This window comes from Citrus sinensis, chromosome 7, assembly GCF_022201045.2.
Source record: "Citrus sinensis cultivar Valencia sweet orange chromosome 7, DVS_A1.0, whole genome shotgun sequence".
Classification (NCBI taxonomy): domain Eukaryota; kingdom Viridiplantae; phylum Streptophyta; class Magnoliopsida; order Sapindales; family Rutaceae; genus Citrus; species Citrus sinensis.
The window spans coordinates 11,969,411-11,993,145 of NC_068562.1; the positions used below are offsets into that span (position 1 = coordinate 11,969,411).

General features: G+C 32.2%; 3 protein-coding genes and 2 non-coding genes across 8 annotated transcripts in view; 3 read left to right on the forward strand and 2 right to left on the reverse strand.

The window, feature by feature from the left end:
* Positions 1-52: 52 nt before the first annotated feature.
* On the forward strand, positions 53-2,828 carry LOC102615537 (putative pentatricopeptide repeat-containing protein At3g15930). Its single transcript, XM_006465242.4, has one exon. The coding sequence runs from the start codon at positions 305-307 to the stop codon at positions 2,561-2,563; it is 2,259 nt and encodes a 752-aa protein (XP_006465305.2). The 5' UTR covers positions 53-304; the 3' UTR covers positions 2,564-2,828.
* Positions 72-142, forward strand: TRNAG-GCC (transfer RNA glycine (anticodon GCC)). The gene has a single exon. It is a non-coding gene; the product is annotated as a tRNA-Gly (tRNA).
* On the forward strand, positions 152-235 carry LOC112496445 (small nucleolar RNA snoR114). Its single transcript, XR_003063007.1, has one exon. It is a non-coding gene; the product is annotated as a small nucleolar RNA snoR114 (small nucleolar RNA).
* Positions 2,829-7,641: 4,813 nt separating the features above from the next.
* On the reverse strand, positions 7,642-10,237 carry LOC102614578 (uncharacterized). The gene is made up of 2 exons (XM_006465238.4): positions 10,076-10,237; positions 7,642-8,829 (listed from the first exon to the last, which is right to left on the reverse strand). The coding sequence occupies exon 2, from the start codon at positions 8,783-8,785 to the stop codon at positions 7,826-7,828; it is 960 nt and encodes a 319-aa protein (XP_006465301.2). The 5' UTR covers positions 8,786-8,829; positions 10,076-10,237; the 3' UTR covers positions 7,642-7,825.
* Positions 10,238-10,562: 325 nt separating this feature from the next.
* Positions 10,563-23,735, reverse strand: part of LOC102612592 (protein FAR1-RELATED SEQUENCE 6-like) — a 58,621-nt gene continuing 45,448 nt past the window's right edge. The window contains exons 1-2 of one of the 4 annotated variants that reach the window (XM_052444848.1): positions 13,835-14,085; positions 10,563-12,750 (exon numbers count right to left, since the gene is read on the reverse strand). In XM_052444848.1, the coding sequence (XP_052300808.1) occupies positions 10,730-12,724 (1,995 nt within the window). In that variant the 5' untranslated portion in view covers positions 12,725-12,750; positions 13,835-14,085 and the 3' untranslated portion in view covers positions 10,563-10,729. Of the gene's footprint in view, positions 12,751-13,834; positions 14,086-23,735 lie in introns of those variants that run through there. The other 3 variants (XM_052444847.1, XM_052444849.1, XM_052444850.1) reach the window with 3 other exon arrangements.

A 23,735-nucleotide genomic window follows, 5' to 3' on the forward strand; every position in this document is an offset into this window, starting at 1 on the left:
GGCCATGAGAAGCGCTTTTACTCATCTTTAATTTCGATAACTAAATTCATCGCAATCAGTTTTATCATCAAGCACCAGTGGTCTAGTGGGAGAATAGTACCCTGCCACGGTACAGACCCGGGTTCGATTCCCGGCTGGTGCAAAATTCGTGGAGCGATGAAGATAATCACCAAGTGATGGCTGGGTCCATCACGATCATCTGATCTTTGGATGAAAGCAAGTGCCGTCTGAGCTCTTCATTTTTTTTTTGGGGAATTAAAATTTTTATTTACTGTTTACTATTCTATGCAGTAAGCTCAATGGAATGCTGAGCAATTCAATTGCTCTTGGATCTTTTATGACACTTTCATTTCCCTCCAGAACTCACGTTCTCAAGAAAACCCCAATAACATTCAACAAAATGTTTTCTAATTCTTCTATATCACCACCATCTACACTCACCCAAGAAACCCCACTCATCTCTCCGATTGAAACCTGCGAATCCATGCACCAACTTAAGCAAATCCACTCTCAAACAATCAAACTTGGACTTTTAACAAACCCCACTGTACAAAACAAACTCGTTACCTTTTGTTGTAGTGAAAAAGGTGACATGAAGTATGCGTGTAAAGTGTTCAGGAAAATTCCCCGACCAAGTGTGTGTCTTTGGAACACTATGATCAAGGGTTATTCTAGGATTGATTCTCATAAAAACGGAGTTTTGATCTATTTGGATATGTTGAAGAGTGATGTCAGGCCTGATAACTATACATTTCCGTTCTTGTTGAAGGGTTTTACGCGTGACATTGCTGTGGAGTTTGGTAAGGAGTTGCATTGTCATGTGCTGAAATTTGGGTTTGATTCTAGTGTGTTTGTGCAAAATGCGTTGATTAGTACGTATTGTTTGTGTGGGGAAGTTGACATGGCTCGTGGGATATTTGATGTGAGTTATAAAGATGATGTGGTTACTTGGAATGCGATGTTTTCCGGGTATAAGAGAGTGAAGCAATTTGATGAAACTAGGAAGCTTTTTGGTGAGATGGAGAGGAAAGGAGTGTTGCCCACTTCAGTTACCATTGTGTTGGTTTTATCGGCTTGTGCTAAATTGAAAGACTTAGATGTTGGCAAGCGGGCTCACAGGTATGTTAAAGAGTGCAAGATCGTACCTAATTTGATACTGGAAAATGCTTTGACTGATATGTATGCAGCTTGTGGAGAAATGGGTTTTGCTCTTGAGATTTTTGGGAACATCAAGAATAAAGATGTAATTTCTTGGACTGCCATTGTTACGGGGTATATAAATAGAGGACAAGTCGATATGGCTCGACAGTATTTTGATCAGATGCCAGAACGAGATTATGTCTTATGGACTGCCATGATTGATGGGTACCTGCGGGTGAATAGGTTCAGAGAGGCTTTGACACTTTTCCGCGAGATGCAAACTTCAAATATAAGGCCAGACGAGTTTACCATTGTTAGCATTCTTACAGCATGTGCGAATCTGGGGGCACTAGAACTGGGTGAATGGGTAAAGACTTACATTGACAAAAACAAGGTCAAGAATGATATATTTGTGGGGAATGCTTTGATAGACATGTACTGTAAATGTGGAGATGTGGAGAAAGCTCAAAGGGTATTCTGGGAGATGCTTCGAAAGGACAAATTCACATGGACGACCATGATTGTTGGCCTTGCCATCAATGGCCATGGTGATAAAGGTCTTGATATGTTTTCCCAAATGCTCAGGGCTTCAATAATACCGGACGAGGTAACTTACGTTGGTGTTCTGTCTGCCTGCACGCACACTGGCATGGTAGATGAAGGAAGAAAGTATTTTGCTGATATGACGATCCAGCATGGAATTGAGCCTAATGAGGCACATTATGGGTGCATGGTTGATCTTCTTGGCCGAGCTGGGCATCTAAATGAAGCTCTTGAAGTTATAAAGAATATGCCGATGAAGCCAAATTCAATTGTCTGGGGAGCTCTTCTTGGTGCCTGTAGAGTTCATAGAGATGCCGAAATGGCTGAAATGGCTGCTAAGCAGATTCTTGAGTTGGATCCCGATAATGAGGCTGTTTATGTTTTGCTTTGTAACATATATGCTGCTTGCAATAGATGGGATAATTTTCGTGAATTGAGACAAATGATACTTGATAGAGGAATCAAGAAGACTCCAGGTTGCAGTATGATAGAGATGAATGGTGTGGTCCATGAATTTGTTGCTGGGGACAAATCACATCCTCAAACAAAAGAAATCTACTTGCAGTTGGATGAAATGACGAGTGACTTGAAATTTGTAGGGTATATGCCTGATATTTCTGAGGTGTTCCTCGACGTAGGAGAAGAGGATAAAGAGCGTGCAGTTTACCAGCACAGTGAGAAGTTAGCTATGGCTTTCGGGCTGATCAGTTCAGGAGCTGGGGTCACCATTAGAATTGTGAAGAACCTTAGGATGTGTGTGGATTGTCACCGTATGGCGAAATTAGTGTCAATGGTGTATGATAGAGAAGTTATTGTTAGGGATAAAACTCGTTTCCATCATTTCAAGCATGGGTCATGTTCATGTAAAGATTATTGGTGAGTCTATAACGAGATCTAATTGTTTTCTCAGAATGTCTCCAGCAAGAGAGAAACATGATCTGAGTTTTCATCTGTAGTAGGACAAATTAGATTAGAACCTCAATTAGTTGGAGGATTTTGTATTTTATGTATTTGTAGTAACATACAATGCACATGTACACAACATGTTCTTGAAAGCCATGTGCTTCTGAATTTTAACAACAGGGGAAGGACCAAGTCCATACAATTTTGTTCCAAAGTTTTACGAAAGAATGTACTTATGAGTTTGTTGCTCAGTGTTCATGTAAATTTGGCTGTTTTTCTGAACATTTCACATCAATTTTCTTGTGAATGCTTTGCCGCCTGACAAAGTCTATAAGGATGCTAGCGATGGCCACATAGATTTGGCCATCTTTTGGAATTTGTTTAAATTTTTTCAGTGGGAAGCTGTATGTGAAAATTGGAGGGAATTAAACAAATTAAAATTCATTTTTGTTTCTGTTTAATTTCCTCCAATATTTTACGTCCACCTTTTGCTTGTTTATACATCTGAAACTTTTGTGATAAATAGTTGCAACCGGAGGTGAGAATTGGAGGAAACGAAATAGACTGAAGTTGTTCAATCATCGGTGGTCTCTATTTGGTTTTCTCCAATATCTCACCTACAGTTTTGACTCAGATTCTGTCTCACCACCAGTAATTACATAGACTTGCTGCCGAAGGTAAGAATGGGAATAAATTAAATATAGATTATGTCGAAAATGAAATAGATTTACTGTTGTTTTGTCCATTCTATTTGGTTCCTGCAAAATATTTTCTCCTGCCTAAAATTTTTTGAATCAGCAAGTTTGTACCTTATGCAAGAATTGTGCTAAGAGTAATTCCATTTCTCGGTCACTTTATGTCTCAATAAAGACGCAAAACTTATGTTCTAGTGCACTAATGTTATGCTTCTTACAATTGGATTTTAATTTCTTTTGTAAAACTTTTGTCCAAAAGTACAAAGGAGCAGTGCGCCAAACACCAACTTTATTACAGAGAGGACTTTGGTTAAACTTTAAGAAAAACACTCAAAGGAAGAGTGATAAATTATTATAGAAATATTTCACAAAAATAAAAGCCATTCCATGCTGCAAAGATCTTGGTACCACCAGAAACTATCAGGAGCTTTCAGGGTTTCTATAAAAATGCCATTTCATTCCAAGAGTCAAAGGTGGGTAAAAAGTGGTGCAAACGATACTCGGTTGTTAATGCTATAAGTTGTTGCTAAATTATGTCTTACCCAAAATGATGATTTAATTCCCATTCTTAATTAATTTTCAAGTCTTAACACTTTTCTTTGTTGCATGACAGTAGAAGGATCTTGTACTATTAAAAGCTAGCAGCAGCACATGTTAAGTTCTTTTTCTACATGAAATAAAGGAATAGTCCTTTGTCAAAATCTTTTTAGCCAAATTTGATGTAATTGGACACTTGTAGACTTTCATTTCAAACTGGATTTTGGTCCAAAGTTCCAAACTCAGCCCAACTAATAGGGGCTGCTCAAGTCCTAAGCAACTAAGGCCCTGAATGATATTTGAGGGTGAGATCGATAAAAGCTGCGACAGCTGATATTACAGGCTACAGGTTTGGTTTTTTTGGTTTTTTTGTTGAAAAGAGAATTTTAGGGCTTATCATAAAAAAAAAAAGGTCATTTTTAGCGAACCCCCCAAAGGAAACTACTTTTAACACTGTGCCCCAAAATCTTTTTCCTTATACCACCGCGCACCCAAATCGTCAAATTCTACCGTTAGCTTTAACGTTTGAGGGCATTCATGGTATTTCAGGTATTAGATTGAGAAAATTTTCAAAACTACATATATTTTCTTTTGTTCTTTTTTGGCCTTATTCTACATCTTTTGCAAGTTGATTAATTTTTTTCAAAAGAAAAAAAAAAAATTAGTGGCCATTTGGAATGAGGGAGAGATTTGTGAATGGTAAAGGTGGAAAATTGGAGGAAAATAAGCAGGCACCCGTTCGTATAAAACAACAATAACAATAAACAAAAAGATAAGTTAAAATTTATATATTTCAAGAAAGTAAACTAAAAGTATAATAAAAAATATATACGGTTATTTCTAAAAAAAACGTACATATTAATTTTGCTTATGCTGCAGCATGAATTTTAACCGGCTAATATGCTAATAATACCTTGCCATCATGACTTGGACTCGTGAGGGATTTGGAATCATGTCTGGGAAGTTTCAATTTTACATCTTAACTTAAAATTGTAGTTTTCACTTGAAAAAAGTTCGTTTAAAAATTATAATTATTAGTAGGACAAAACTATGTTGCCCCCTTGAACCAAAACACTCAATTTTGACATTTTCTTTAGCAGCCCTATTGTCTTTTATAAATAATAAAAATAAAAATTATATGTTTAAAAATCTGACACAATAAACCCCAATTAAAATATAATAATTTTAGAATTCTAAAAAAATTATTTTCTCTAGCAGTCGTTGTTATTTTCTACAAATAATGAAAATTATAAGTTTCAATAATTTTATATAATAAGCCCCAATTAAAACATTATAATTTTAAAATTCTTAAAAAAAATTATTATCTCTATCTCCTTCTCAATCAATCCGTCATTCTTTAAATCTTAATTATTCATTCTCAAACGTATAATTCTTCTAAAATATAAAAAACTAGAGCGATTTTTAATCACATAAATTAGATTGATTTCTTAAACACAAAATCTCATAAAAATAATGCTTGCATTCTCTTAAAAAATATCTATTGTATTTATGTTTTCTTCTTTACCAATGTAATAAGAAAGGAGTTGTATCTTACTTTCTATAATAAGATATAAATAATTAGAACCTGCTTAATGTGGTTAAAGACGGTGGGATAAAATTATTTTACTAAAATTTGATCCTAATATAGTGTTTTGCATAAATAAGTAAACTAAGAATAACACAGTTTGGACTTACCAAATTATCATGTGATAATGATATTTTTATCTTAAAGGGACATCTAGGATAATTTTTTTGCACTAAAATTTTTATCTTATGTTAACGACATGAGATAAACAAATTACATTAAAAGCCTTAAAAGTTAGTTAATCTTAATTTTTTTTTGAAAGATAATTCTCCCATAATCCATTAATTTAAGATATTATTCATTCTTTGTAATTTTAAATTTAAGTTTCATTCTTTACAACTTTAAATTTAAGTAATAGAATAAATATTATACAATTTATTTGTTTTCACATTAAGTAAATAATTGAGATTATATTTTTCTAAATATTTTCTCAGCTCCATATGTGTGATAAGGTTTAAGTAATTTTACATAATTTCAAATTTGCATATAGAAATCTATTATTTTGAAAATAGCATTTATAAACTCTATAATGAAACTTAAATTTCCGTTTAAGTACTTATTTAATATTTATTTATTTTTCATTTTAATATTGTCAAAAATTATATAAAACTTTGTTCAATCCTGTATTAAGATAACAATATTGTAAATTTGTAATCCAATTGGTATTTCAAGTAAATGGATGTGGAGAGTATTTTAGCAACTTAAAATAATCCATTCATATTTTTAATACTTAATTATGTTCATTTACTAAATTACCCTTGATTCATGTAAAGATAATAAAATATTTTAATGAACTTATGTGTAAAAATTTTGAAAACTAATCTTTCCTTATAATTTTCAGAAAAAATGAGAGGCTGCAATGTTAATAATCAAATAATTAAATCCTTGCCATTCTAATAACTTTTGCAACTCTTGGATTGAATCTAATGGTTTGATCAAAAAATGTCGAAAAATGAGATACCAAATCTAGCTGGACCCTTATTAGTATTGATGTTATTATTATTTAAGAAGCCGAAGGCTATAAGGGTAAGAAAGAGACCTGGCTCAGGAAAGATTTATCCTAAATAGCCAAGTAGAGTATTATTTCTCAGGTGGCCAAAAGATCTTTATTATATATATATTTCCACTAAAATCTATTTAATTATTCTTTATTTTTCAATTATTGCATGTTAGATTTATTTGAATTCTAAGTTATATCATCTTATCCATAAAAAAACTAGATCCAACAATTATGAAAATAGTAATGCAAGTGCTTTAAACAATTTTTAAAATTTCGAGTAAATAATAATGAGTCAAAATAGTAGAGACTAGGGGTTAGTTTGGGATTGCAGAGACTAATGAAATAAATTGTTTGTATTATACAGATGAAATAAGTTGTTGATTAAAAAAATAATTTAGTGCTTGATAAACTGTATTGTTGCAGTTGCTGTGAGTTTGAAAGGTAAAATACATGCGTTTGGTAAATTTAATTACAAAAGTGATGTTTTATTATATAATGATCAAAGTAGACATAAGTTTTAATTGCTTGTTACTTTTAGAGTATGTTTAATAAATTATTTACACATATTTTTTTCTTAAATATATAAAATTACATCAAAAAACTCAATTAGAATGTAAACTTACCAGATCAAAGTTAGAGAGAACGTACGTGGTTGTGGCAGTAATAAAATTATGGCGGTAATATCATATCTAATGATTTAAATATTAAGGTTTATGGATAAGTAATATACAATTGTTTTTTAATTAAAATATAGAGTTATAATAGGAATTTTAAAAAGGTGTGGTAACTTATTAAATAAACTGCTTATAAAAAACAACCCCCACCTACTTTTAAAAGCTGCTAACAAAATAGAGAAAATTATGAAATAAATTAATTTTACAAATTTAACAAACACTATTTTTATCAAAAATTATAAAATAAATAGCTTATGAAATTTAAACCGCAATCCCAAACTTGCCCTAAAAAACATTCACCCTGCTTTTTTTCTGTTATTTATTTATTTTTTCGTTAATGCACATGTTATACAATTGCGACATTCCATCAATTGCCAATTATGCACGAGAGATAGTAATTTAAGTTAAAAAAAAGTGAAAATTAATCCTATGCAATATGAATAAATTCCGCTTCTTTTCCCTTTACTCTTGTGATTTGATAATTAAGTCGATCTACGTACACAAAATTTCTGCAAAAGGTGCAAAACACAAAAATATATGATTGTTAAGGGAAACACGCAGAAGTTCATCATTACCAATTTTGGCATTAAGCTCATTCGAATATATTCCACTTAGAAAGCAAAATATCAGACTTGTGATTTTAAATCATTCGTCATCTCTCATTTTAATCCCACAAAATTCAAGAGGATCCAAGTAACCATAAGACTTCAGAGGCTTGTACCTTAGCCAGAGATGGTTAATTGATAGACTATGTGCCTGGGTCGAGCACTGGAAGCCTGCAATGCAGACTGATTGATTTATCAGTTTGATGTGTGCCAGGAATGAAGAACTGGAATATCACCGTCAAGCAAGCACCCCGTGGAGCAATACCATAGAATGCACAATCTGGCTTTGCCAGGTGACACTGGAGGCTTTTTGAAAAGTGCTTCACGCTCACTTGCACAGATTGAGCATCCCCTCTGGATATTGCCCTCTCTGATCGAGTCTGAGCACTCAAATTTCGGTCCTCAGATGGAGCTACAGCTTTCTCTCCAATAACCAACAATTTTCTAAACTCAGCTCCTAGTGTGATGAGAGTTGTTGATATTTGTAAATGGAGATCCCCATATTTGCAAATGGAGACATTTAACAAATCACCAACATGCTTCATTCGGTCTACGAAATTCTGCAGCTGATTCAAATCCGGAACCTGAACCAGCGTCGGAGGTAAATCTTGAGCCATATCTAAAGCAGTCTGAAGTTCAAGTACTTGAGCCCTTGACAATGGTTTTGAAATTGGAACATCTTGGATTACTGCAGACTTGTACCCCTTGGTTTCAAAGGTAAGGAAAGGCATTGCTTGAGTACAATTTGGAGGCAGCTTCTTCACCAATTTTATTTGGAGGTGATTGGCAGTGGATCCAGCTGCACCAATTTCAGAGCAAATACTGACACTACTTCGAACAGCACGCTGAAGAAGTGATATGTCTATGGCAAAGGCAATGCAGTCCTCATTTTGGCTTGAGATGCGGTAATCATCGAAGAGAGTTTCCCTGTGAAACTGGGCAACACATTGAATCCCTTCACCACTGAGAAGGTTGTGGAGGAAGTAAGCTTTCTCTCTGGTGAGGAAGAGGTGGCATACCTTCCCCATTTTGTCTAGGGCAGGTAGGAATCTTTTTTCTAAGAGATTTACTCCATTCTCTGTGAGAAATGCTTTGAACTTCATCCCTCTGTCTCTATCCTCACTTATCAGTAAAATAGTTGAAAGCGCTACAAGGAGAGAGAGGAGAGTATTAAGATATATAGACAAGAAAAATATTAGATGTTGATCTTACAAGCTAATACTTCAAACAGTATCCTAGAAAGCTAAAAACTGCAGGATGGCTTGAAATTTGAAAAGAACACGCGCTTTTCCTCCTTAACTTGAGAAAATGTTTAATATAGTGCACCTTACAGAAGCACTTAAGCAATTAAAACTTTGCACAAAAACATCAAGAAGACTAAACAAATCAGACGCAGTGTATTTGTCCAAGCACAAATGGCATTGCATTTTGTCCTCAACTGTAATATTTATTGATGAGAATCATTACAGGTCCCTCATTTGTTATAGAAAGCTTTCTTGTAGTCTGACCGGTTAATTCATGGGTCTATAATCATCTTCCAAAGTTAAGGACATTTCTTTCGATCTAAAGTCTTTGCATCACCACCTCACCCCAAACCAAGCCAATATTCCATTTACCTCTACAACAAAAAGTTTTAAGTAAACAATCCTAATGCCCGCAGACAAATAAAATGCAGTAAGAATATTCAACTTAAAAATCTGAAAGCCATCATGGTGAATTGCCTTCTTAGGTGAAGTTCCATGCTTTACTACTCTTGACAGAAATGAGCAAAAGCTTCCATACAACAGATTTTGAAAATGATGATGCCAATAGATACTCATTCAATCCATTGAAACTCCTAAGGTTCATTGTTCATAGAGGTTTACAGAGTTTTGGTCATCAAATAGCTCAGACCATAATCCCAAACAAAAAACGATTGAAAATTAGATCACGAGCAGCTAATTGTAAATTTTAACTTAACTCTTCATCTCCTTTGTAAACAGGAAACAAAATGGAGATGCGTAAAATGAATAAGGAGAACATTTGAACTCAAATGAAATCAGGGCACGAAGCTCCTGTACAAATTAATCAGTTATGCTCTTTCGAAACAAACCTAAATTCCAAGAGAAACAGAACCCAAAAAATTTGCAATTATACGCAAAGGAAGTGAAGCACAGCATTCTATTACACATAGGAATTGTATAACAAGAGATTGATATATCGGATTAGAAGAACTCAATTCTAATTTGTGTCAAAAATCAAAATTAGAAGATTTCAAATTTCGAGAGGAACAAGCAACAGGTGAGGTTATAAATTTCAGCCATAACATGCTAAAAATGCTAAACTTAACGGGTTATTTTCATGGATTTTCTCGGGAAACAAACAGAAAATTACGGTTTAGAGAGCTGACTAACCTTTTGGCTTTCAGAAATTAGAATTGAGAGGATCGCGCGCCAAAGTGGAAGAGGGAAAGAAAAAGTGCGGGTTTTAATAGGGTATTAGAAAAGGAAATTTCATTAGTTTGCGATGGTAAAATAGGAAAGAGGATCACTATTTTATCATTGATAATTATTAACCCTTTTTTTTTCAAAGAAAAAAGAATAATCAAGGATATTTTATTCTCATTTGCAACCTTTATTTCTTTTAAATGTTATTAGAAAAACAGGACAAGAAGGAAATACATTTTTTTATAGTAATCGTTTTTATTTTTATTCATTTTTACCGGAAATTTAAAACTTAAAAATAATGAAAGCTATTGTAAATTTTTTTATTATCAACCTCATAATTTAATTTTTTTTGGGGAGGGCAGCGAGGGTGGGGGGAATTGAAACTTTTTTTTTTAATTTCCAAGAATTTCACCCTCTAGTTTTTCCATTAGTATTACTTATCTTGATACCCATCTTAACTGAATGCCATATTTTTTTTCAAGAGTGCTATACATTCACTCACAGACAAAAGGCTTTTCCGCAGTAATATTATTGTTTAAACTATAACAAAGGGGAAATCAAACACATAATACGGAAACTTAAAGCTCAATCTACAAAATCTAGAGCTCTGAACTACATAAATTACACTTGATGATCCTCTACAAGATGAAGCTTGTTCAATATCTCATCCAAAGCTTGTAAAGTAACCTTGTAACGATCTTGAGATTGCCTGCCTTCCTCGACGACCTGCACGATGCGTTTGTACAAATCATCATACCTGTGCACCGGATTTTTAATATCAATGCCACTGCAGCTGTGATCAAGAACATAAGAACGTTTAACATCTTTTCTCCATCGAGAAAGAATGTACTGAGATGGGATCTCCTGCACGCCACTCTGGTTTAGAACACAAAGAATGTGTCTGCATAAATATCCTCTGAAATTGAACAACCCACAAACACAAAGCACCTCTAAGTCGGAGGCATTGTACAAAACATCGAAAGCCCTTGAATCTTTCTCGTTGCTACCAACCTCGAATTCTTCCTTCACTATGTATGTTATAGGTCCATCAGCACTAACATGTTTTGTGCTATAGCAAGAGTACATAGCCTCCACCTCTGTCTGAAACTTCCTTAACATTTCATTTGTGCACAGTTTTGAGAGTTGAAATTCATAGTAGCATCTTGGTTTCTGGATACAACTTGAATTTCTTGAATCCATATCTGCCAAGGCTTCCAATTGATAATTCGCCCGCAGTGCTTGATCATACTTGTCTAAGAATTCTTTCAAAGGAGTATTCTTATCAAGATATCCTTCAAAGTATGAAGTAGAAACCTCATTCTGCAGGAACGAAAACACTCCTGATAAATAAGCTTCCTTCAAATAAACAGGAGCCCACCTTTTACGATCTTCATATAAAGTTTGAATCCATCCGTGATCCTTTATTCCATGACGTTGAATCATGTCTTCCCAAGCTGCTTCAAATTCCTCAGGCCTGAGAGAGTGATAAATTGCTCTATGTAATGCAACTCTAATAGCTTCATATTCAAACAATCCTTGGAGTTTCTCTGGAATTTTTTGCATGATGCATGACAATGAAAAGCAATGATAAGCTCTTGGGAAAACATCGCCAACAGCAATTTGCAAGATTCTACATTGGTCAGTGATGATTGTTTGTGGAGAGCGTCCTAACATACATGTAAGCCACGCCCTAAACAACCATGTATATGATTCTATGGTCTTACTGGCAAGTAAACCACAACCCAACAACACTGATTGTCCATGATGATTCACCCCAATGAATGAAACCAGTGGTACATCATATCTTTCAGTCAAGCACGTAGTATCAATTAAGACTGCATCACCAAAGTACCTATATGCAACTCTTGACCTGGTATCAGTCCAGAACAGGTTTCTCAAGCATCCCTTTTCATTTAGATCCACTACATTAAAAAAGTTTGGATCTGTCAACTGCAAACGACAAAAGAAACTCTGGACAGCTTGTGCATCTCCTGGTTTAAGCTTCAATTGATTTGAGCTATTAACATTATTTCCAAATACTCCATTAACATCTACATTACCATTTCCCTCGGTATCGATGATAAGAGTTCGAAACAGTTTAATTTTTTGAACTTCTTCAGCACTATCTAATTGCAATGTTCTTTTGGTTCCAATACCTATGTGCTTATGTGACTTGTAAAACTTTCCGCTTCTTGGGCTTAACAAGTGGTTATGCTCAAGCTCGACTTCAATGATTCTCCACCTTTTGGTTTCCATCAACCTAAACTTTATCATTGCTGGACAGCCAGTTCTTGTTTCTGGTCTTGGGCGGTTTGCCTCGCTTTTCTTCTTGAAGCCTGCACTACTACAGCTCAGCTTTCCTCTATACTTTTCTCTACTCTTTCGGTACCATGTATTGCTAACTCTAACACCAAAACCCTGTTCCTTGGCATAGCAATTGTAAAAGTAATAAACGTCATCATACGTCTCAAACTCCATTCCAACAGCAGGAGGCAATGGATTTTGGATTATCCCAGTTTGTCCAACATATTCAGTCATTGCACAATCTCCTACGACCTCAAAATCATCAGCATCATCATCACCTACTGGTTCAGTATTCAGAGAAACTTCATCCATCTACAATAGATGTTTAATGAAGTGAGCTTTAAGGAGAAAAAGCAAAATCAGTTCAAGGAATGATAATATAACCATACAGTTACTTTCACAAAGCTGCGTATTTCATCAATACCTTAACAACATACAACTGCCTGAGAACATATAGACATGTCATAGACGCTTGAATTAAGTATTGGTACAAATTAGCACACATCATGTGGGACACAATTTCAGTCACTAAACCCAATGCCTTTTTTTTTCACATCATACCAAGGAACGGATTAAACCCAATACCTTCTTTTACGCCATACCAAAGAACAGATTAAATCATCAATGAAAAATTAATCACTTAATAATTTAACTAGACAAATAAAGAGCTCGAAACAGCACAAAACTTGAATATGATTATGATAATTGTTGAGTCGTTGTATCTACAGCTTTCCTTCAACAAGAAGATTATGAACATAAACTACACACAAAAAATTTATTTTAAACTGACATAAATTTATTCAGTTACATTGAAACACAAAAAAGGAAGCAGGAGCCGGAGAAAAACAACAGCAGAGAAACTTATTTCCAGAAGGTTTACGAAATAAGGAATTTATTAAGACACAAAATTTGAGGTCAACAATAAGAATTTGGTTCTCATTCTCTTTTTCTTCATTTTTCACTTATTGATGGAGTTACCATACAATCCTAAATGATAAAACCCCATCTCCATCTTTTTGAACTAGAGTTAAAGCAAAGCTTTTTACGATGTTTTTCCCTAAAAGACTCAATAGTACAATGTTTTTCAATATTAAATACACAACTCAATCTTCCCCTAATTTACTCTAATAATCTCTTAACTAAGGAAGATTAAGCTCCACTTGTAAGCTAAAACAAGTTTCTTAAATCAAGCCCCAATGCTCTATGCTATTCAACAAGGCCTCATAAATGATAAAACTACCTCTACAAAGATACCCATTTTAATTTCGCAAACTAAAATCAAACTCCTGAAACGTAACGAGCATTAAAACAAACAAGTCCGAACAAGAACTGAAAAATGATACGTAAACCCGTTTCGACAAACAGTTTCCAATCAATGAGCAAAAAAGTTAATGGAAAACATGAAATTCAAACGAAACATACCTTAGGTTGATAAATTAGTAGGGCAAAAGAAATTTTAGCGAGATATGGGATCAGGGATTTTGCGACGGTGATGTTAATTGCGACATTCGGGTGACTCAGCAGCCTTCGAGGCTGAAACTTTGATTGACCAAAAGCTTCCCGTTCGTTGATTCTCTAATTGCAGAAACGAAACTGGCAGTGTACAGAAGAAGTACGCTGATTTGATAATTCTGTGAAAATCATTGTTTTTTTCAGATTTTTAATGTGTTCGATAAAATATCAAAATCTCAAAAACTTTTGTCTTTCATTTTGGGGGGAAAAACCCATTGAGATCCTTATGTTTTTTCTTATATAATCTGGCTTAATAATTTGCAAAGTCTATTACTTTGCACCCATGCATGCTGCGTTTCAATTTACAAAATTGTACGTGAGTGCATCCAGCTAAAATTGGGAAATTTACAGTAATAACTAAAACAATTTTGCTTTTTTTCATCTTAACCCCCCAAAAATATTTCTATCAAACATTAGCCATAAAACAACATTTGAGACCAAAATACCCCTCCCTCATCTCTCTCCCAACACTCCCTTTCACTCATCTCTCCCAAACCGATCCAACTCCCATCATCGGCGGCGACATCAACCCTCGTCGGCGGCGGCTCCATCTCTCACCGGCATCCGATCTACGATCTACAACCTTCAACAAAACCTAGGTTAGTTATTTTTCTTATTTTCATTAATTTAAAATGAGATTTTAGAATAATAATAGTTATAGCTTGAGAATAATAGTGGTGGTGATGATGTTTGTGGTGGTTGGTGGTGTTTGTGAGTATTGTTTTCGATTTTGGAGTGATTAATTTTGGGGGTGGGGAGGGAGGGGGGCAGGGCGCGCGCGCGCCCATGCGCGGCTTGCTGTCGCACTAAAAATTAGAGTTTTTTTTTTAACGAGTCAATTTTTTTTCTGTAAATGTAATGTAATAGTTTTATAAATATTACAGATACATGGCAAAATCAGAATCACCGGATATTGAAGTAGGCAAGATGTATTTTCGTTATGGTGATCACTTTCCTGGTCGAATTTCGAGCATGTGTATGTTATCTTCGGTCGTAAAAGCCATCGAAGAAAAATTAACAAAGCGGCAGTTGAGTATGTTTAAAAAGGATATATTTGGGCATTTCTTGGAGTGTCGAAGTTTTCTATTTAGTGGGGTAATTTTGCACAATCTTTTACTGCGGCAAGTGGCACATGAAGAAGATAGCCGTGAGGATCAGTTATGGTTTCAAATTGGTAAGCATTTGATTCGCTTGTCAATTGTTGAATGGTGCTTGGTTACTGGACTTTCATTTGGTGTTGATACCAATCAAGAAAATGATGAAATGGAGCAGAGGCTACGGAATATGTATTTTGGTGGGGTGCATCGTAAGATTAATGTGAATCAATTCGATGCAGTATTTAAGGAGTTGAAATTCGAGGAAATTGACGATATGGACGCATTAAAGATTGCGCTGTTTTATTTTGCGGACAGAGTACTAAATGCAAGAAAAAATCACTGTCAAATTAATTTCGATTGGCTTGACCAAGTTGATGATATCCAGTACTTCCGAAAGCGTCCATGGGGTCTATTGTCGTGGGAAATGATTTACGAGAGTCTTGACAATGCACTGTTCGAGAAAGACGAGAAATTTAAGAAGACTCGGTTGAAAAATCCAGATCATAATATTGAAAAATACAATCTTTACGGCTTTACGTCTGGGGTTCAGGTGCTTTTTTTTTTTTTATTAATAAGTTTTATAGTATTAAATATTTGATAGTTGTTTTATTTGATTTTTCACTTTGTTTGTTGTAGGCTTGGATTTACGAAGCAATCGGAGGGTTGCCATCAACATGGGTCGTCAAAACGAAGAATAAGATTCCCCGCATTCTGCAATGGAAGCCCATAGCGTCTTCGAGAATCAACTTTGCGGAGGTTTATTCGTTCTTCAACGACGAATCTCGTCTTGTAAGTAATATGTATTACTTATTTTTTTAACTTTACTAAATTTAAGAAATGTATACTTACTTAAAATTTTCAATTGAATTTATGGCAGGGGGACGTTTTACAAACTTTTGAGCCAAATTCAAAGGAGAATAGCAGAAAATATTGGCTCTCTGTGAATGATTACTTGCCAAGCATTCCAGACTGGGTTCATAAGGTCGGTATACTCTAAGTACTAAAAATTTGTTAATCGAAATTTTTGACTTTTCATTTATTAATTTTAAATGATACTTTATATAGCACCAACCCTCAATCAACGCGATGCCGTCGGTTACAAGGCAATCAGATGAGCATGACGATCATGACGACATACCAAACCCAATACCAGAGCAGCGTCATGACACTTTTGAGGATGAGGTGGGTCATGACACTTTTGAGGATGAGGTGGCTGTTGATGACCACCAGCAGCAAACAGATAACTCTGATGACGCACGGGATTCTGAGGTTATAAATAATATATGATATTTTTCCTTTATAAATTATTATTTTTTTATTGTTATTCTAAATTTATTTTTTCCTTTTGTAATAGTCAAGGACAAAGCAGTTTAATGATTACGTACGACGACGGCTGGATAAGATTGATCGTAACGTGTATGAAATAAAGTCAGAATTAAAAGATTTTAAAGAAACCGTTGTTGGCTTCATCGACACATTTTCTAAGCGTCCAAATAAGGATTCTCCCACTGCACGCTCGTATGCGGTAAGCTAATTTAAATTTAATAATTATGTTCGTTTAACTTTTAATTTGATAGTTATTTAATATGTTCTTTTTGGCGAATGTACAGGCCCCGGATGACTATGGAGTGTATACTGACGTGGACAATGAAAATTTGTCTACGCCCACGTCATTGTATAGTTTCTACGGGGATGTTAGTGGGGAGAGCGTGCAGGTGTTCACAGAGGTGCCTCCGGGCGTTAGTAAGTTCGGCCACGCGTACATACCGTCGTATGTTTATAACAGTCCTTACATGATTCCTCCGGTCAAGCGAGGACAGAACGTCCAGCCTTTACCGCAACCCCAAATCATGGAGCATGCGATTGACATGAGTGCGAGTGTGGATGTAAATCCACTGAGAGGATTGGAGGACTCTAGTCTATTTGCTGAGTTTGATCGATGGTTCACTGGTGATAGCAGAGTCCGCCGGAGAGTCCAGCACCCGCGGTCATTCTTTCAAATAATTTTGAATATATCTTCGATGGGATGGCTAGGCGATGAGGTATTTATATTTTCCTCGTGGTGTATTATGTTGTGGATTTGTGTATAAATTTTTTTTTTTAAATCGTAATATTTCTGTTTCTATACAGCATATTCACGAGTATATCCGCTTGATTAGCGAGAAACAACGGCAGTATCCAAATGCCTTACTCCAACGTGTCACACATACTGACACATTTTTTTGGGTAACGTGCCGACATATTTGCTCTAAACGAAGTTTCTGTATCGACATGTGGCTCAATACCTTCGCTCGGAACTCGAGGTGATGTGGTCACGAATATAGGAATGCATCCAAAATTAGCTACGTCAGATGCCATATGCAACACAACCCTCACCATTTCATCGTCACATATATCCATGGGCATTGCACATATACGATATAATGTGTTACTAGACCTCAAAGTTGTCTTCATTGTGATACTATAGTCATTAGGGTTTATTTGTAACACCTCGTATACTCTTGCCAATAACTGATCAAACAGATAATTTTTTCCAACAAAAAAAGCTCGATTTTTACCATTCACGACTCCATACGGCCATTCTCTAATGTCTCCCACCAACCATCGTAACACAATTCAAGTACAACTGAATCCATTAAGCCTGAAATTATAAAAAAAATTTATTTGAGTCCTATTAAAATAATACAGTTTTAATGAATCTCTAGGTGGGTGCGACAGGCAACCTTGGTGCGACATGCGCCCTGTCGTACCAAGCCAAGGTGCGACAGGCAGCCTGTCGCCAGATTCAGATTCACCCGACTCAGTTCAGTAAGTTCAGAAAATAATTCATACCAGTAAGTGACGTCGATTTGTGTTGGATCTGAATAGATTATGATCGGATATCACTTTTACCGTTGTCTTTTGCGGTCGCCGTTGGCTGATGATTCAAGAGTGAAAAGCTGCTTTTGGTTTGGCGATGTGGGAGAAACAATGTTGGTTTTATTCTGTAAAGAAGGGTAATTTGGGAAGAAAGACTTGTGTTTGGCTAATGTTGATAGAAAAAAGTTGAAAGGGTTAATTACGAAAATAATAAAATATTAATGGTTATTTTCGTAAATTTCCCGCTAAAATTTGTAAAAAGAAAATAACAATAACATGTTAAAAATGTGATTATTATGAAGAAATTTTAATTTAGTTAAATATGTGACGATGGATAGGTATAAAATCTGAGATCTTTTATGAGATTAATAAATATGTTGAGTTTGGATTAGTTCAATTTTGACATAATACAGAATAAACACAACCTGCTAATCTAAGTTACTATCTTTTCCCGTCATCAGGTACCTGTTTGAAAAATAATTATATACAATTTTATTTGCGTCGTCTCTCTAAAAATTTGGGACTCAAATGTTATTTCTAATTGCTAAAAGTACGAAACTACCCCCTTTCTCTTCAGCTAAAGGAGTGCAAAGTCATCTGTATAATTGAATCTGCAACATCAACATCATCAGTTTCTATTGCTGGTGTTATTGCATGCTTACAGTTGCTTGACAAAGTGAGCCAGTTTTTTGTTTATTGATTTTTTTCTTGTCGAGACAGTCACAAAGTATTACTTGTTCTATATGAGAATGATGTGAATCAATTTTTTCAATTATGCATTCTGTGGTAATTATTGTGAATTTAGTTTCATTTGTCTTGTCTCCTGCAAAATTTGAAGAAAATGCAGACATACAAACTTACAATATGGAAGAGTTCACTGGCAAAAACTTTGTGAAAGCTTCCAAGTGAAACAGGGAATGCGCTTACTAGTAATATTCAAAATATCTCTTAAATCATTATAAACCTGAAATCTATTTTAATTTTATTTAAAAGATAAAAGAAAAATAGGTTATGTTGGTGATTTTTATTATCTTTTTAATAAAAATGAAATAAATTGATGTTTATAATTATTTAAAGTACTTTAAAGATTGTAATTTTATGAGAGAGTAATATTTCACTTTTTAGTGTGAAAGAATGAAAAAGGACAAAGCAAGTTTCTCTGATTTTTATTTTATTTGAAATTAGTCATCTCATATACTTCACCCTTCAACACTATAATTTTTTTGGTTATATTTTCATTTTTTTTCCTTTTTTACACATGCACGTGAATTTCTTTTCTTTAAGCTCCTGAATATTTAAGACAAGTCATGGAAGAAATGAAAGTATAACAAGATGATCAAAATATGTAACAAAAATTTTTAGAAGTAAAACATACGTTAGAATCGAAGCAAAACTCCAACAATAGAGATACTGATTAATTTAGAAGAGATGTGAGCAAAAGATATTCCCAAACAAAAAGGGCAATTAGTCCTTTTGGAGGGCAAACTTGTCAGTTTAAAAAAAGTACATGCTTAGGATTGATAGTTGCAGGATATTTGTTTTGTCACTGTGTATTAGTTGGAGAAGTCAAGCGTTGTGAAGAATGTTATGAAAGAGCAAAGGATATTCCTGATAGAGCTCTATTTGATTATGTATTCAGTGAATGGATGTGTTGTTGGAAGATAAGTGAGTGCATTAGTTCATTTGTGTCTGTCAATGTGCTTTTAATGATTTTTCCACTTGTTTTGTTGTAAAAGATGATTGTAAATTGAAATGAACTTGATGTTGTAAAATATTCTGCTTAGTGGAATTTCACCTAAGTATTCACTTTTTATTAAACTTCGTTAACACAATTCTTAATTAATGGTGTGTTTACTTCATGAAATAGAGAATGGGAATGGAGGAATGAGAATGAAACACATGTTTACTTGGCAAAATGTAATTTAAAAATGTGAATAAAATGTATGAGTCCCACACAATTTGGGAATAAGGAATGAGAATCTCATTCCCATGGGGCGTTGGGAATGAAAATGAGAGAATGAGAATTGAATATATATTTACTTTTGTATCCCTCTACTTTTTTCATATTTTCCAAATTACCCTCATTCAAATCACAATTAATTTATTAGTTTAAATGTCATTAATAATAATAATTATTATTATTATTTTTAAATTTTATTAACTTTATTATTTTAGTTATTATTAATTATTTTTATTAATATTATCATTATTAACAATAAAAATAATTATAAAAAATAATAATTAATAAAAATAATTAATTTATGATTATTAACAATATTATCATTATTGTTGTTGTTGTTGTTGTTGTTATTATTAAAAATAATAATAACAATAATTAACAATAACTAAAATAATAAAGTTAATAAAATTTAATAAAATAATAATACTAATAATGTAATTTTCATTATCTAGAAACATGTATAAATATTATTATAAAAATGATATTAATTAAAATAATAATAATAAATGTTAATAATGATAATATTAATAAAAATAATATTAATAGTAATTAATAATAACTAAAATAATAAAGCTAATAAAATATAATAATAATAATAATAATAATAAAAAATGTTAATAATGATAATATTAATAAAAATAATAATAACTAAAATAATAAAGTTAATAAAATTTAATAATAATAATAATTTTTAATAATGATAATATTAATAAAAATAAAAATAACAATAATTAATAACAACTAAAATAATAAAGTTAATAAAATTTAATAATAATAATAAATGTTAATAATGATAATATTAATAAAAATAATATTAACAATAATTAATAATAACTAAAATAATAAAGTTAATAAAATTTAATAATAATAATATTGTTAATAATGATTGTTAACTTTATTATTTTAGTTATTATTAATTATTGTTAATATTATTTTTATAATAATAATAATAACAACAACAACAACAACAACAACAACAACAACAATAATGATAATATTGTTAATAATGATAAATTAATTATTAATACTATGAGTATTTTAGTAAATTAATTCTCATTCCTATTTATTTTGTTAAGTAAACACATCAATGGCATTCCACCATATTCCCATTTTCATTTATTTTTGCCAAGTAAACATTGAAATCTCATTCCTATTCCAACTCATTCTCATTCTCATTAAGTAAACGCACCTTAAAAGTAAACGTTAGTGTCCGTGCAGGATTTGCAACACCAAATCGGCAAATCCTGCCTAGCCATGTGTCAAAAGTGCAAAATAAATGAAAAGAAAACATAAATACACGACTTGGATTAGGATAGAAGGAAACTTAAATCCAAAAAAAAAAGATAGCTATATCCCAAGATTTAAAAAAATAGTCATGTAGATTTTTAAGATTTCAGTAGTAAGTGATTGAGATTTTCTTTTGACAAATAATATCCTTTATCTCTATTAACAAAAAACTGAGAAAAGTCATCATTCACAATCTTCCAAGAGAAACAAGTGATATACAAAGATTACGACATGTCATTCATTGTTTTTTTTTTTTGGCTGCATGTGCATTCCCTTTCATGTTCTTAATAATTGAAGACAAGTTGTTCATTACATGCATACTTTTCAAATGTGGAGCCGCAACTAATGTCGCTATTTTAATTTGGAATTAAATTAGGGGAACATTATACGCTTACTTTTATGTTTATCTAAACTCCTTAAATTTTAGATAGATATTTTACTCTTAAGTTATAAACGCTTAAGTTACACACTTACGTTTGAATAGTGATTATCAAGACTGTGTTACTTGCACTCCTATTTATAGAAAATCTTGGTTATGTTCCATTAAAGTTTTTATCTTCAAAATCTTGTAAAGTTTTAACAATCACAAAGGCTCAGCTTGCTCGATCTATATTTGTATGATATGAATCCAAATTTTTGTGTTCTGTTTTTCCTAATTTTCAACACGGATTCTTTTCTTCTTGTGCAAACCAGAAAGAAATGTTGTATTAAAAAAATGGAAATAAATTCATGAGAACAAAAATTCAGAAAAACAATATAAAGTTTATATTTAGACTTTTGAGGTATATTTTAATTTTCAACAATGAGTTAAAGAAAATAAATATCTCAAAATAAAATAATAAATAAAATAAATAAAAGTTTAGAGATTTAATTTTTTAGTATTAGATTCTTTAATTCAAATACTCTCTTAATTAATTATCACTTAAAAAAGAGTTTAGTATTATAATTTTAAATTTTTTGATTCATTATTGATATACAAATTAAGAATTTAAGCTTACTTTTTTTACTATTATTTTTTCAAATTTGAAATTATTATTCTAATTTATAAATTTATTTATTTTTTAAAAAATAGAGGGTTTGAACCTAGCTAGCTTGTGCATTTTTTCCTAAGCTCTTATGCAAGCCCTCATGTGCGAAGGTCAGTCCAAAACCTGTGAGAATGAGCCCAGGCCGGCCTCGGCTTTTTTGCCATCCATGATGATGATGATGATGATGATGATGATGATTATTATTATTATTATTATTATTCTTAATGATAAAAGGTATTATAATTAATTAATATATTATTGTTAATATTGTTATTAATAATAACAATTTTTTGAATAAAAATAAATAACAATTTTTTGAATAAAAATAATCACAATAATTAAAATACAAATTAATAATTATAACAATAGTTAATTAAAGTCTTTTTAGCAATTTGTAATAATCTAACTCATTATAATTTTGATTATTACAGTTTAAGTAAACAACTTATTATGATTCTTATTCTCCATTCCCACTTCAGTTCATTCTGATTTCAATTCATTCTGATTTCCTTTTAATAAATGCACCATTAGTGCTAAGTAATATTTCATATAGAGAAAAGTAAAGCTACACCTAAGGCTGAGGGAAAAGACTTCAAAACTCTCTTTTGATCATAAAACCTTTTGTCTTAATTAACTTAAAGATTTTGAATCTAATATTTTATAATAAATAAAAATATATTCCTAAAATAAATATAATAATATCTATTTTAAAATAATATCAATATTTAAAATATGTTTTAATATTTTATGATCTATCATACATATTTTATTATATTAAAGTAAATTTTATAATAAATACAAACATAATGAATTTATAAAACATTTAGAGTATTTTGAATATTATATAAAATAATTTTAATATAATGCATGAGATATATTTTATTAATTTAAAATGCTATTTAACCTAAAGATTTATTTAAGATAAATTAATAATTAAATTTTTTAAATTATTTCAAATATTAAAAATTTGTAATATTATTAGTCTATTAGATAGATTAAATTATTTTATATTATTTTGTATCTATTAAAAATTTTTAAAGTCAATCTTTTTTATTAAAAATTTAAAAATTTACATGACCATTTCTATCAATATTTAGGTCTCGTTTGGTATGTCGGATTGGATTGGATAATACTGGATTATATATAATATTATGTTGTGTTTGTTATGCCATGAGATTAGCTAGTAACTAATAATATGTCTTATATATTAATTTATTAAAATTATCGTAGATTTACTTTAAAATGACATGTAATATAATATAACTTAAATCAATAATTATTGGTAAATTTTTTAATATTTAACATGTTATAGTTTCTAATCTCATGAATAGTAGAGGACAAAGTTTTATTTTAAAAAATGTAATCCCAAGGGTCTCATTGGGATGAAATTTTGCCATTACTGAGATTAAGTGGTGGGCCTATTATTGTTATCCTACCTTTATTTTTTTTTACACCAAACATAATATAAGAATTATTTTATACTAAAGTTATCCAATCCTATGATATATAACTAAAACCAAACAGGCCCTTAGGGTATATATGAGCCACGGTGGAGAAGCTTTATTTAATATTATTGATTT

Bases quoted from the DNA above. Each gene is read 5' to 3' on its own strand.
- LOC102615537 (XM_006465242.4), top strand. From the start codon at position 305: ATGCTGAGCAATTCAATTGCTCTTGGATCTTTTATGACACTTTCATTT.
- LOC102614578 (XM_006465238.4), bottom strand. From the start codon at position 8,785: ATGAAGTTCAAAGCATTTCTCACAGAGAATGGAGTAAATCTCTTAGAA.